At 40.8% G+C, this 16,181-nt stretch overlaps 1 protein-coding gene across 1 annotated transcript in view; it reads right to left on the bottom strand.

Moving 5' to 3' along the window:
• Positions 1–16,181, bottom strand: part of prkg2l (protein kinase cGMP-dependent 2, like) — a gene marked incomplete at both ends in the record, with an annotated part of 100,527 nt that overhangs the window by 46,056 nt on the left and 38,290 nt on the right. Inside the window, 5 exons of the mRNA XM_083922985.1 lie at positions 4,391–4,459; positions 8,125–8,219; positions 12,149–12,226; positions 12,357–12,420; positions 13,768–13,873. Coding sequence (XP_083779111.1) covers positions 4,391–4,459; positions 8,125–8,219; positions 12,149–12,226; positions 12,357–12,420; positions 13,768–13,873 — 412 coding nt within the window. The remainder of the gene's footprint in view (positions 1–4,390; positions 4,460–8,124; positions 8,220–12,148; positions 12,227–12,356; positions 12,421–13,767; positions 13,874–16,181) is intronic.

The following is a 16,181-nucleotide window of genomic DNA, read 5'->3' as shown; positions in this document are numbered from 1 at the left end:
TACTCCTGCAGGACCCTGAAGAGAGCTAGGAAAATAGCTACTGACCCCTCTCACCCCGGACACAGGTAGTTTAGCTTTGGAACACAGCTAAAGACTCTGACTGAACCTTACGGACCTATGACTCACATATAACGCACCCCCCCCCCACCTCCACCCCCTTATCACTGGACACTTTAACTGCACACTACCTCCTGCACTGCTTGTGCAAATACATATATGTATATACTTTTTACTTTTATGGTCAATAGTTTATTATGCTTAGGTTTATATTTATGTTTATGCTTATGTCTATTTACATGTAAGCACCGTCAAATCACGGCAAATTACTTGGCAATAAACCTGATTCTGATTCTGATATCACCATCAATTGTGAATCATTCACTGCATGAAAAGGTAAATTGCCGTGAAACTCCTAGCCAACTGTAAGTTGTAAGTCAGCTCCTAATAACTGCCAGGAATTAGACTTAGAGACTTAGACTTAGACTTAGATCCCTTTGGGGGATCCCTATACCGATAACCAATAAACTCTAAATAAATAAAAGCAGCCTTCCACTTGCCGTATACCTGCAGTCTAAGGTGAGAAAGTAACCTTTATACTCAGTGATGAGTATATCAACATTTTGTGTATTTTTTCAGCTCTGCATGGTAACTTTGATAGAATAATTAACAATAATTATCGTCAATTAGGATAAGTCCCCTGTTCATTGTTTACTATGAATAATAAGAAAACATAAGAAAATAACTTTTTTTAAATCCTTAACAGTACCTGACAGTTTAAAACAGTTTACACATTTGAAAGTATAGAAGTATATATATAAACAGCGAAAAATCATATCTGAGAAATGTATTTTACATATAAAAAACATTTCCATATTTACACCAATGAGGTTATAATAATTATATAATATAACCTCTCCTTTTAAATATTTTACACTAATCTAAAGTCTATGACATCGGGGGTTGCCACCAAGCAGTCGTTGTCGGTGGAGGAGACAAACTGTCTCCTTGGAGTATGGTCGTTTTCAGAGGTACAGATACTCCATTAATTCATCAAAAGATTGAAAAGAATATCCTGAAATATAATCCTGCTCTATGAATTAGAGCATGGGAGCTACGGCCACTGGACTGCAGCTCACCAACACAGTCTTCACCTCAGCAGGCTAGACGGGGTAAGGTCTCATGTGCTGGGTAGAAACTTGTCACAACAACAGACACCATGCATGTAAGACTTATTATGAGACACTCCAGAACAGCCACAGCTACAGATCCAGTCACCCAGACCCTGCGCCCCAAGCTGAAGCCATGAGAGGTTCAGCCCGGAGAAGAAAGAGGGTAAAGGCAAACTCACATTGTCCATCCTTACCGTGCCCAAGCAAGCTTCACGGCTAAAGTCTAGTTAGGTTGACCAGTGTGAGTACAACTGCACCCAGGCACGGCATGCTTGGTGGCTGTGGCCGGGTTGGGAGAGGTGGGCTTTTGTAAAGCATGGATGCACATGTACGGGCACCCATGTAAACCGTGCGCAGACACACGCACACACACACACACACACACACACACACATACACACACACACACACACACACACACACACATACACACACACACACACACACACACACACACACACACACACACACACACACACACACACACTGCTGGAAGCGAGGATCCAAGAGCTGTCTGAACTGTGTTCAGTTTTTAGTTGGACTGTGTCTTTAAATTTTAGAGCCTTTAGCTCAATAAAAAAGGGGTTTGTTGGTTCTGTATAGGTGGTTTCTTTACGATTCTTATGGCTCTCTTTTAACTTTGACTTTGACTTGGAAATCTTGTTTTTGTAAAAAAGTTATATGGGGCTTCCAATTTAATTTGTCTATTATCACTCCGAGAAATGTCATGACCGACACCATTTCTATTTCAACTTTGCTTATCATAAGTTTACTTATAGAATTTGATAATCGGTTACCAGATATAATACATTTTGTTTTACTTAAATTAAGTATAATTTTTTTTAAGGTTCCAATTATTTTCCATTGTATCCAAAAGTTGCTTCAGATTCTCACCAGAACAGAAGAGCTTTGTATCATCAGCAAATAATATCAATTTTAATACTTTGGAAACCTCACATCTAGCGATAATGTATCAGAGAAACAGTAATGGTCCTAACACTGAGCCTTGGGGCACCCCACATGTAACCTGCCAAAATGCTTAATTGCAATGATCTATTTGAATATATTGTTGTCTTTTCTCCAATAGCTACTAGTGAGCTACCCCTCTAATACCATATCTTTGCAATTCATACAATAATAGGCTTTAATAATTCTGCTTTTTTAAGATCCAAAAATACCCCCACTGTATATTCTTTATTTTCTATTGCAGTAGACATCTTCTCTACACAATCTATTACTGCATGTAAGGTTGTTATATTTGTTCTAAACCAATATTGCTGTTGATATTTTATATATCAATGACATTGGTAAATATATTGTCCATTGATGTAGCACTATGTGTTGTAATTCTACTTGGTCGTATAATGAAGGGATGTAAGCTCATGCTGTACATCTCGTTAATGAATTCTGTTGTTGTAATGTGTTTAAGTGGGTTCAGGAGATCTATGTTTAAGTCTCAACAAACGAAACACATTTTCTTACTGTTTATCCTGTCATACAGCCCCACTAATGCCTCCTTAAATGATTCAATATAAGAACCAGGAGTTCTATACACACAGCTTATAATTTTATTTTTTGCTTTCTGAATCTCGATTTCTACAGTGATACATTCCATGACTTTGTCTATGACAAGTTACATATTACTTGCTTTTAAATTTTGTGACAATTTACAGAGCAACTCCCCCTCCCTTTCTTTTATTTCTGTTCATAAAAAACGTCTCATATCCCTCTTTTTCAAACATTGCAGCCTGATCATCAATGAGCCAAGTCTCAGATATTGCTATTACTGTTAGTTTTTGTTCAATTTGGCGTAAACACTCTTGGATCTTTGAGAAATTTGAATTTAGGCTTCTGCTATTGAAATGTATTATGGATATTGCTCCATCCATTTTTACCTTAACATTAAACTGTTCTTCAGTACAACATTCACACTGGATTTATATATTGTGAAAACAGTTATTCTCAGGATATGATGATGATATCTTTCTCCATTTCTAGTAATTTATGTTCAGTATAGTCAAATGTTCTCAGTTCTAAGTTTTCGTGATCCATATTATCTTCAAAGATTGGATTTATTAACAGTAAACTCAAAATCCATATCCATATCAAAATGTCCATTGTTCAGTATCAGATATTGCAGGGCACAAGTATCTCTCAACAGGTGGTGACTGCTCATCTGTGTTGGTCCAGTTCATTGAGTTCTCTTACCATGATGGTTCTTACTTCCACGGATGATCCGCTCAGCTTAATTCATACTTTGCAGTTCCTCGTCCAGGTGGCTTGTATTTTCTCCTGTCTTTTCAAGATACCTTCCTGCCTTGCTATATCAGCATTCTTTTTGGTTAGATGGTTAGAACATTTTGCATATTACCACAATTTTCCCTTTTTTCTGTCTGATTACAATTATCCACATGACAAAGTATTGTAGTGATGCACATGTTAGGGTTTTAATACCCGCACCCAGCCGACCTGTTATGAGAGCCAACCCACAAACATATGAATTAATCAAACACCCAAATCCGATCTGACTCACAAACTGTCAAATTTAGGACTGGAAAGAGAATGATATGAAGTGGAGGACACCACTTTAAACAAGCTTACCACCATCTCTTATAACTTCTCTGTAGCCGTTGTGGCTTTTAACGCTGATCTTTGTGAATTGGACTGTTTTTGCAACAAGGCAACAATTTGTACCTAATGTTTGTATATCACTATTTTAAAACATGGAAAAATAACAAATGAACACCGAGACACTATTTACTTGGCAGCGCAGTTGAAGTGCATTTCAATCTTTGTGGTTGCTTTGAATTAAAACAGTTTCTTTTTGTCCTATTTTGTGAATTTGACCTATGATGGTATTATACCCCAGATGGTATTTTTCAATGGCAATTTTGCTGACAGTTTACCTGGGTTGACAATAAAGGCCATAGCCAATTTCATCATCTTGTGCATTTATTCTTTGATCAGTCAGTTCCAGTAAAGTTGTTTTCATTAGGGGCCATTAGGGCACTCTAATCTATCCATAGGAATAATATGAAAGAGTGAGTAATACAAATTTGATATTGTAAATGAACTTACTTACTTTTAAAGATGGATTACTGTACTCTACATTGTCATCTATTATAAAGTGTCCAAATGACCTTTAACTAAAGGGCCTGGTATACTGTACGTGTTGAGCAGTACAAAACAACATGCCACATAAACAACATCCAGGTACTCACTCTCTGTCCACGACCAGGCACTGTGTGTCGTTCTCATTGCAGATGATATTGGCTGAGCGTACATCCTCACTGTAAACATACATGTACAGTTCAGTCAAACAAACACAACACAAACCCAGATGTACAGATGGTAATTTCTGCAGTTCAAGATTCAAGATTCAAGAAGCTTTATTTATCCCGAGGGAAATTATTGTGCAACAGTTTCAATACAAAGGTGGGAAAGGATCAGTGACAGAAAGCTAACATAATCAATCAAAATAAAGCTAACGTAAAATAAATCAAACAATAACTAAGTGTGGCAGAGTGCAACAGACATTGTGGTTAAGCGTAAGTATACACAATATCAGAATGAGTCTGTGGCTGAAGGTGCTTCTGCTAGAGGTCAGCAGCTGGTGGAGAGGGTGAGAGTTGTTGTCCAGGGGACTGTGCAGTTTAGACAGCATCCTCCTCTCTGACACCGCCACCAAGGAGTCCAGTTTGACCCCCAGGACGGAGCCAGCCTTCCTGATGATCTTACTGATTCTCTTGGCGTCTGCTGCCCTCAGCCTGCTGCCCCAGCACACAACAGCAAAGAAGATGGCACTGGCTACCACTGACTGGTAGAACATCCTCAGCATGGTGTTACATACATTGAATGACTGGAGCCTCCTCAGGAAATAGAGACGACTCTGGCCCTTCTTGTAAACAGCCTCAGTGTTCTTGGACCAGTCCAGTTTGTTATCCAGGTATACTCAAAATCAGGAAGGAATTAAGGGGGGGGGTGGGTCAGCGGGGCAGGAGGTTTGAAGGTGGATGGTTGCGGAGGAGCCCTGGGGGGGGTGGTCCAGAGCCCTTTCATCAAATCTGTTGAAGAACAGATTCAGCTCATTGGCACGTTCAGTACCACCTCCTACTGTCTGGCTACCAGATGGTTTGTAGCCAGTGATGCTCCTCATTCCACTCCACACGTCCTGTAATTTGTTCTGCTGGAGTTTGTGCTCCAGCTTCCTCCTGTAGGTGTCTTTGCCCTGTTGAATCCTCTCCTTAAGCTCCCTCTGGACCTGCCTTATCCGCTCTCTGTCCCCATCTCTGAGGGCCCTATTTTTCTCATTCAGCAGGACCTTGTTGTCTCTGGTGACCCACGGCTTGTTGTTGGGGAAACAGCGTGCAGTCACTGTAGGAACAATGCTGTCCACACAGAAATTGATGTACCCTGTTATGCAGTCCGTGAGATCATCAAGGTCCTCTCCATGTGAATCACAGAGCAAATCCCAGTCTGTAAGTTCAAAGCAGCCCTGTAAAGCTTCATCAGGAAAGCTCCACTGCCCTTCCTCCTCAGGGAAGATCAGACCACAACCTCATCCACCTGCAGCCCCTGTATAAGCCCCAAGTCCAGTGGCTTCCTGTGACCACCAGGACTGTGAGGAGATGGTCGACGATGGATGACGTCACTCGCGCGCACCGCGTTTGCAGTCGGAGGAATGTAAACAACTAGTGCAGTGGGATGAAGCATGTCTTTGTCAGCCCAGATCATCAACTGGATTCAAATCATCTGGGTGGTGAATGTATTTATTTCACACACAAGTGACATGAAGGATCATCTTTGTTTGTAATGTTTGCTGCGAGTTGAAGGAACAGTATGTTCTTAATGGCCTAAACAGAGCATTCTCTCCACTGTCTTATAAATACAAGTACAATGCTACAGCAGAAATTCTGTAAATTCGTTTCAATAACCACTCCATCTTAGTTTCAAGAGATTTTCCCAAAGTCCTTTTCATTTCTTTGCTTTAACCCTGCAGTTTTGGTGTCTTATTGTACCCCTGAAATATGTTAAACCACAAATACTATATTGGTTCTGATGAATATCAGTTTTTCTACCACAATATTTCCCCAATTTCTGTTTTATTTCCCAGTACTGTAACCCACTATTTAGCCCTTCGTCTTAAATGCCCTGTTTTTTAAAAGATTATTTCTTTGGATTTAATGCCTTAATTTGATAGTAGAGCTGGAGGTTGACAAAAAATGGGCTAGAAAAAGTGGGTCCAACATGCTGACCTGACTCCGCCAGATGGATTGATTCGTATTTGCTCAGCGCATCCAACTGGCAGCTCTTATTTGGAGATCATTTAGCAAAAGGGGAAAATACTGGTTGCTGATTGGATAAACCATCTGTCTATCACCAACATACGGGCCAAATCAACCAATCAGATCAACGAAGTGTATGACGTACTAACAGCATCGAAGCAAAGCTCAGAAAGTAAACAACATGTCGGTAAAGGATATTTACCATTTGTGTAACAGGAATTTACGGATCAAAGGCACAATTACAGGTGCCCGGTCCATATTCCAACAGAAGGATCCAAGAGAAAAAAGCCTTAGCTAGCGGCTTGCTCGATAGCTGCGCTCATCTCATCCGCGGAAGTCGTGTAATGTTATTTACACTGAAGAGTCTCTTCTCTTTGGGTCACACTTAAATCGGCCTCAAAACCAACAATTATTGGTTCGGTCGCTTGGCAAGCTTGCAATATCAGAATGGTCTCACAAGGCTACCGACGTCCAGCAAAGGGCCGTATGGCCAACTAATGATCTGGAGGATCTGGCTGGGAGTCCACCTCGGGGGCCATGGGGATCAAGTCTTCTTCAGGAGAAACAGAATCAGGTCAGGCAGGCCAGAGGCTAACCATCTCAAGGTTAGCAGATCGGGGTGTAGGTTGGTGTGCAGGCCGAAGGCTAGTGGGCCTGGAAGCCGAGGAGACTGGAGTTAAGTTACTAAATCCAGCAACTTTCCCAGCCAAGGCTTGGGAGAGCCACTAATAAGGCTGCATCCTTCTGCTCAATACTGGAGGTGTTGTGGTAGTTGGTATGAAGGCACTGAATGGCATCAGTCACATTATTAAGTTAATCCACAAAAAAAGCTTCATCTGGATATCTACTTGATCTCAGTACGGCCTTTGACACTATTGTCAGGTGATCAATTGTCATTGATCATCACAGCCAAGAACAGTCCAGGGATTTATTGATAAAATTAAGGTACATAAGTCCACAGGTAACAGGAATGGGGTGGGAAAAGGGGGCAGCCAGGTACAAAGTCGGATTCAGGATCCAGGAAGCCATATTGACAATCTGGAAATAAGTGGAAATGGGCTGGTATACTGCAAGACTAATGAGAGAAATGGGGAACAAACAGGTGGGCAAGGAAGGTCAGGTGATGGTAATGGGGGGGAAGGGGTTACTTAAGAGCAGGAGGGAGTGGTGGAATGTGAGAAACAGGCCAGGTGGAAGATTCAGAGCGCATGTGGGAGATGGGTAGAGAAATAAAGGGCAATGAAGAGGCCTGGGGAAGGGGAATGCAGCTTAAAGGACGGACAGAGAAGCAAAATGGGTGAGAATAAACTAAACTGAGGAAGACATTGTGACATCAAGACACAATGGTCAAGACACAACAGTGTGCCAGATCAACACTCATTCATAATGTGTAAATGTAGTATAAACATAACCACTAACAAACAATGGAGTTACCATTCACTTTCAATTTAATAACATCATGCTTTAGCTTTTTAATCAAGTAGTATGGGATGCGAAATACTAGTGACCACCTGAAAGTAAGCAGCTGGTAAGTACTTGTGCAGGTTAAGTGACCTAACCTCTGGGTATGGTTATTGAGACATCTAATCAGATTTACTGAAAATAAACACAAATTGTTGAAATTCAATGTTTAATGTGTGCTGCTGTGTGTCTGTTAAATGTGTTTGTACCTGATGAGAGCTTTCTCTCCAAAGTAGTCTCCAACTCCCAATGTCTTGATTTCCTGTGCCTCAGCCAACCCCTCTGTGCTTTGAGTGACTATGACCTACAGATAAAAAAAACATTAAAGCTATTGTTTTAAATTCAATTTTATTTTATTTATCTAAAGACAGAGTAGGTAAAGACCACACTCTATGACTTATTTGATTAACAGAGACCCAACAATTCCTCCATCAGTGGCAACAAGTCACACTATCTTTAACATTATAGTTATGATAATATCAGTGTTCAAAGTCAAAGTCAGCTTTATTGTCAATTCTTCACATGAACAAGACAAACAAGGAATCAAAATTTAGTTTCTCACTATACCATGCATAGACTAGTCAAGAAAAAGAAAGTAGACACAATTAGTAAAGTAAGACGCAAGTAGTTTTATGTTGCTGTATGTATTTAGTCATTGGAATTATGAAATTGAGACAATCATTCTTTCACTGTTGGACTTACTCTAAGTCAGTCTGTCAGTCAATAGGCTTTACAGTCATTTCCTTAAATGTATATTTGTATTTATTTGGTTTTGACTGAGTTGTAACCACTGTACCCACATAGTACATCTACAGTTACTATAATAGCAACTATTTGTTTCAATCAAATCTCTGTTTGTGTCAAAGTGAATAGGATTTGTTTTTCATAATCTCTCTTTTTCTGTTTTCTGATATATACATAGAAATAGAAGAGTTAAAAAGACATTGATTTCCATGGTCATTCCGTGGACCGGTACAAAAGGAAATAGCAATTGTAGTTAGTCGTTACCGTGACACCACACAACCTCAGGGGGGGACATAAAGTGTGTAGCTATCTTGCTAACTCTGCAATGCCTCTGCACCACATTGATCACAGAAAACAAATGTTTCACTCATCTGTCACTCATCTTTCCTACGCTGTGATAAAAGTGTGTGGACGAAGTTGTTTACCTAGGGCTGTGTGATATGGCGTTAAAATAATACACCACAACCCTTTATGTTCTTAATCAGTGTTTTTCTCTTAACAACAAACTACTACAAACAAACTACAAAAGATTAAATAATTATTCAATTATTTTAACAACACCAATGATTAACAAATATAACTGGCAGGCTAAGGCAGTTATAGCAAGTTTTAGCATTAGTTTGATTGTGTAAACAAGTCATTAAATCTGTAAAATGTATTCCAGACATATGTCCTTGTGTGCTGTGCTGTGCTGCTACAGTGTTTGTCAAGATAATAACTTCCAGAAATCCCAGCATGATTGTCCACAGCTTAATGTTATCGTCAATGACCACTGAAGAGTGTTGTGCATTGAGTCAAGGTTTGTCTCTGCTGATTCATTTAATGCAAGTTTGTATACTGTAAGTGCCATTAATGCATGTCCTTCCTTCTTCAGAGAGCAGCAACTGCCATGAGTTTTATCCCAAGTGTGCATTACTGTTTTATTCATTTTAGTATGTAAACCGAAGCATGAACTAGCTCGATAACTAGCCAGCCACTAAAGGCGTAAAAAAGGAAACAACCTCATGCTTCATCCACATACTCACATCACAGGGAAGCACATCACTATTGCCTTGTTTGGTTCATTTTCTGAAACTCTAGTGTAGCATGAAAGAACAGCAGAATTAGCAAGCTTGCTAACTAGGCAGCCGGCCCACTAGCCAGAGATAAGATAAGAACAGGCCATTGCACAATTAAATTAAAGTGAAAATCGATTTCCAATTTTAAACACCATCCTAAACCATTAAATTGAAGTAAATTCAAAAACCTCTCCTGGAACCATCACCTTATCGTGGTAGAGAGGTTTGTGTGTCATGTGAACCTGAGAGCTGTGTTGTCTGGAGCCTAGTGCTCCTGGTAGGGTCTCCCATGGCAGAGTGGTCTCAGGCGACGTGGGATTTCACCTCTCTGTCGGGGAAGGAGCCGGAGCTTGTGTGGAGGTGGAGTGCTACCAGTTAGATCTGGTTGGGCTTACCTCCACACACAGTCTCGGTTCTGGAACCATACTCCTGGATAGGGGTTGGACCCTATTCTTCTCTGGAGTTGCCCAGGGTGTGAGGCGCCGGGCTGTTGTGAGGATACTCACAGACCCCCTGCTGAGCGTTGCGGTGTTGGAGTTCACCCCAGTGGATGAGAGGGTCGCCTCCCTACACCTGCGGGTGGAAGGGGGGAAAACTCTGACTGTTGTTTGTGCATATGCACCGAACAGCAGTTCACACCTGGAGAGGCGTGATTGGGAGAAACTGATCTAAAACTGAGTGGAAGTCAGTTATTAGACTTCTGTGCTAGTCACAGATTGTCTATAACTAACACCATGTTCGAACATAAGGATGCTCATAAGTGTACATGGTACCAGAGCACCCTAGACCAAAGGTCGATGATCGATTTTGCGATCGCATCATCTAATCTGAGGCATTATGTTTTGGACACTCGAGTGAAGAGAGGGGCAGAGCTGTCAACTGATCACCATCTGGTGATGAGTTGGGTCAGAGGATGGGGGAAGATTCTGGACGGACCAGGTAAGCCCAAACGAGTAGTGCGGGTGAACCAGGAACGTCTGGAGAAGGCCTCTGTCCGAGAGATCTTCAACTCACACCTCCGGCGGAGCTTTTCTGGCATCCCTGTGGAGGTCGGGGGCATTGAACCAGAGTGGGCAATGTTCAAAGCTTCCATAGCTGAAGCTGCAGCGTTGAGCTGTGGCTTCAAGGGGTGGTAACCCTAGAACATCGTGGTGGATACCGTTGGTCAGGGAGGCTGTCCGACTGATGAAGGAGGCCTTCTGGGATATTATCCCAGAAGACTCCGGAGGCAGTTGCAAGGTACCAACAGGCCAGAAGGGCTGCAGCCTGAGCTGTGTCAGAGGCACCCCTGGCGGTTGGTCTCCGCCAGGGGTGCGCTTTGTCACCAATCCTGTTCGTGATTTTGATGGACAGGATATCGAGGCGTAGTCGTGGTGGAGAGGGGTTGAGGATCTCGTCTCTGCTTTTTGCAGATGATGTGGTCCTGATGGCATCGTCGGTCAGTGACCTTCAGCACTCACTGGATCGGTTTGCAGCCGAGTGTGAAACGGCTGGGATGAGGATCAGCACCTCTAAATCTGAGGCCATGGCTCTCAGCAGGAAACCGGTGGATTGCTTACTCCAGGTAGGGAATGAGTCCTTACCCCAAGTGAAAGAGTTCAAGTACCTCGGGGTCACTTTCACGAGTGAGGGAACAATGGAGCGCGAGTTTGGCCGGGAGAATCGGAGCAGCGGGAGCGATGTTGCAGTCGCTCTACCACACGTTGTGACGAAAAGAGAGCTGAGCCGGAAGGCAAAGCTCTCGATCTACTGGTCAATCTTCGTTCCTACCCTCACCTATGGTCATGAAAGCTGGGCCATGACCAAAAGAACGAAGTCGCGGGTACAAGCGGCCGAAATGGGTTTTCTCATGAGGGTGGCTGGAGATAGGGTGAGAACTTCAGCCATCCGTGAGGAACTCGGAGTAGAGCCGCTGCTCCTTTGGGTTGAAAGGAGCAAGTCGAGGTGGTTCGGGCATCTAGTAAGGATGCCCCCTGTTCCAGGTACGTCCAGCTGGGAGGAGGCCTCGGGGAAGACCCAGGATAAGTGGTTGAAGATGAGATGAGATGAGATGAAATTCAAAAATTAGATTCATCGCCCAGCTCCACATTACTCTGTTCATAATTTTGCCATGGTGTAGACATTTTTGGATATATTGGATTTGGAAATCTTTTTATTGATTTTTATACTTACTCTTTCCTACTGTGTACTGCAACTGCTTATCTAATCTTGAAATGTGAAGATGTAGAATTGACTTGAATGTGGAGCAGGGCTTGGGGGATGACTGATGACATTTCTCAAGTTTATTCGCGCACCCGTACAAAAAAGAACTCAGAAGGAGAAAGGCCTAGTGGTTCATACTATCCACACTAGACTCTCTATGTACAGGCTCCAACTATGTATTTAATGCTTAAACATGCTTTAAGATGACAAGATTGCGCTGATATCTCACCTCTCCTTTTGCGATGATAAAGAATGTGTTCCCTTCTTCACCTTCTCGAATAATATAGTCCCCTTTTTCAAAATAGTCCTATAAAGACAGAAGGTCAGTCATTCTCTTGTCCGCTTAGATACAATCTGAAACCATTTAGTCAGAAACAGATACTGTATGGAACTGGATAAAATGTATCAACAAATGAAGTGGAGTGGGTAATACTGACCACTTCAAGACAATCAACAACCTTCGCTAGTTTCTCCTCAGGCAGTCCTTTAAGCAGAAACACACTTGCACAGAAACAATTACACACATTCATTACAGCTGTGGGGATTGACTGTATACAATGAAAGTGCAAAACATTATATCAAATAATGTATGACATTTGTCAAATTGAATAAACTGAGTTGAAAAGGTGAGACAACCTTATGACGCAATTTATTGCCTGCTACATTACTGGTATTTACAGTATGACGGTGTAAGTGGTGTAGCATGCAGTATTTTTTATGATTTAATTATAGTGTAGATATATTATAAATGTTGACACTCTACAGTGTTTCAAAAACTAAAATCATTGATAAAATAATCTAATTGAAATCAATGAGTACCTGTGTTTGCACATGTCCAATACATCTATGTTGTTAACTGTGTATACCAATATAACAACCTGCCATTATGTTGAAGATCACAGATTAAAAGGGAGTGAAGGGGAATGTCTGAGGTGTTGGGGGAGAGGGTTCCAGAGGGATTGGGCAGTAGATATGTATAAGACCAATTCAATAGTATTTTGTTAATGGAGGATAGACAACTGTAGAATTTTTTATACACAGATTTTAATTTTGTCATATTCTTGGAGATTTTTATAAACAAAGTTTTATTTTGTTGTCACAATATAATTAAAGTTTAATTATTGGTTACTGTGCACATATAGAATTCATAGAATGATGATTTGGCATGCCTTTGCATTGTCGGTAATGTTGTTAATAAACATAGAAATCTGATACAGACAAGAATGTGGGGTCATTGATGGTGTAACTAGAGTAGGGAGGGCTTCTTTCAACAGGAACCCACTGCTCATTGGAGGAATCGTGTGCAAAAGAGAGGTGGACACACCTGAGCACCAACTGTGAATAAATGAGAGTGTGTGTGTGTGTGGGATGGACAGCCCAATATCTAAACCAGGGACTGCATAGCAGTATTCTTAACCAATCAAAAATAGGCAGTTAAGCCATAACTGTATTTAACTCTATGCACATGTGAGGCTCAGCCCTGTTTTTAGATTTATTGGTTGCGTAGAAAGAGCATTTAGCTGACTGGGATTTCCGAAGCCGGAGAGAGGCATTGGCCAAGCAGAAAAGCATTTGTTGTTTTTTGTTATAAACATTTTATACCTTAAGAAGTAGTTTGGCTTTCCTTAAGAAAAATTAACACTACACATGACAGATGACCCAAACCTCATTTAAAAGTCAAAGCTACTGTATATATTCTTCAATTCATTACTGAGTGTGAGCTTGCCAGGCTAAGGCTACATATTGGCTACACTCTTTTATGAGTTTGGAGTACACTGCCAACCTCAATGAAACACTAGTTTTATTGAGGTTTAGAAGAGACACAGTGCCTGTCAGTTGTGTTTGTACCTGCGCAGAAAGCTGAAGTACTCCTCATGTCTGGCCTGTGTGGTCCTCATCATGATGGTCTGGAAAGTCTGGCGGTCCAGAGCCCAGATGTGAGACAGGGACACAGCTGGATGAGGAGGGAACCATTAACAACTCATTCAACATATTGCTTTATCATCATTGTGGAGGATAGTTAAGGGTCCTTTGTAATCAACATTCTTATTTTATGGTACAGTACACAAAAGACAGACATATTTCCCCTATTATTTAGACATCTAATGACACTCATATTATACACTATTGTAGGTACTCTAGGGTAATTGGATCAAAAGTGTGACTATCAAATGAAATATTTGAAAATGAAAATGTAATAAAGAAAAAATAATAAATGTATTAAAAACCTCACAGAGAGAACCAATTAAATGTAGGGCCTTGACTCACGTTCAGATTATGGGATTGAGTATTCTCAATAAACTTATCGTTAATCAAATAAATATAAGCTATCACCAATAATTATCAAAGATAATAATAAAAATGACTATAGTGAAACCAGAGTTCCTCAGGGGCACCACCGTCACAGACGGAGTGACAACTATAATAAAAGTCTCATTAAATATATTAAACTACTAATTAAGGGTTGAATCCTGATTAATGTAATAGTTTACTCAGTTGAAGGATTTTAAAGTCCTTTTCTTAGAAGAGGCTGGCCCATTGATCTTTGTGTAATATTAAATAAACAGACATATTGTAATCACAAACATTTATTAACAAATGAATAAATGCACAAACAAAAAACAATAAACTAACTAAAGCTAAGTCAATAAGTGTGTGTGTGTGTGTGTGTGTGTGTGCGGATGTGAATGAGACAACGAATAGAGAAGGAGGAGGGGTGTGGGGCTTGGACCCCTGCAGAGATTGTGTGAACATTTAAGTCACACAAAAGCCAGCAGTTGGAATATCTCAGAAGTTCTACATTCAGGTTATGTATGTGTAGTCTGTTCAAATACAGTTATAGTTAACTGTATTTAGTGTGTGTATTTGAGTGTTAGTGTGTGCAAAACTGTGTGGAGCATTGCTTACAAACATCCTCAACTTAACTGAATCAACACAGTTATAATAATCATCATCATTATACATTAATCGTAACAAAGGCAAAGTTTTGTACTTAGCCGTTCATAAAGTCTCATTAGATGTAATAATGCCCAGTTGGTGATTAGTCACCAGTCCATGGGATGGGAAAGATTAGTTACATTGCTTCAATGCCAAGGTCCTTGTGAAGGAAGCCGGTTGAAGAAAAGGTTCTTGCACTTGTTTTTTGCTCTTAGACAAAAGAGGAATCAGATCACTCTTTGTTCTGCTCAGTTGGGTTGGTTAACCTGGCTGATGATCCCCCTCCGTACAGGCCATGTTCAGGGCCTAGGGACAGCTGGCAGCTGGTCCCTGGATCCAGCAGAAGAGAGTCGAGTGAAGAGATTCCAAGAATGACAATCCAAGAAGAGAGAGAGAAAGATGTTGTCTTCCAGTTTTATAGGCATGATGTTGTTATCAGCCAGAGGTCAGGTCAGGTAATGGACTAACAGTTGGAGGGTTCACACCTAGGTGTGAGCTGTTGGGGGAGGAGTGGCCTTGTTGTGACCAGACAACTCCCATTTGTTCCTGACCAGGCGGACAGAAACAGGCCGTTGGACCTTGTGCAGCCCTTTGTTTGATCAGGCTGAGGCCTTGTCTGAGCCAAACTGTTCAGTTCACATTATTCAAGAAATGAAACAAACAATCATCTGTGCGATGTCAATTGCACCTACATTATCAAAGGATTTAGCAAACTAATTTCAAGAATTAATTAATCTGTCAATTGGTAGTGCAAATATAACTTTATCTTCTGGTAAAATGTAAATAATGTAAACAAATAATATTTCTCAGCACAAATCAGTTGCAGTTTTAGTTACAAATACTATTAGAATTTCATGAACAAGCTATGCCATGCAGTTACCACACCCCTTATGTTGTACATATAATGAGAAATTGCAGGTCATCCAGCTCCTAATTTCCTTAATGCACATTTGAAGTTTATCTAACTGATCAGTGTCTTCTGGTTTGATCGATAAATATAATTGTGTATCATCAGCATAAAAATGAAAATTTATGGAGTGCTTCCTTATAATATTTCCTAAGGAAAATTACATCTTAATAATATCTATTGTCTATTAGCAGTTACCACACCCCTTATGTTGTACATATAATGATGATAAAGCCTGTGAATATTCTCATTTGTCCAGGTCATTGTTACCCCCAAAGAAATTTCAGTCAAAAGCACTGGACTTGGTGATTTATCAAGGAAGAAGTTTCACCTCTCATCCAAGAGGCTTCATCAGTTCATGTACGCATGAACGCTGGGACTGGTCCAACTATCTGGTGTGGAGATTCAGGTATTTAAC

Source organism: Echiichthys vipera, assembly GCF_963691815.1.
Source record: "Echiichthys vipera genome assembly, chromosome: 11".
NCBI classification, from domain to species: Eukaryota; Metazoa; Chordata; class Actinopteri; order Perciformes; family Trachinidae; genus Echiichthys; species Echiichthys vipera.
Note: the sequence above shows the minus strand (reverse complement) of the source record. Positions and strands in the feature narration are given on the sequence as shown.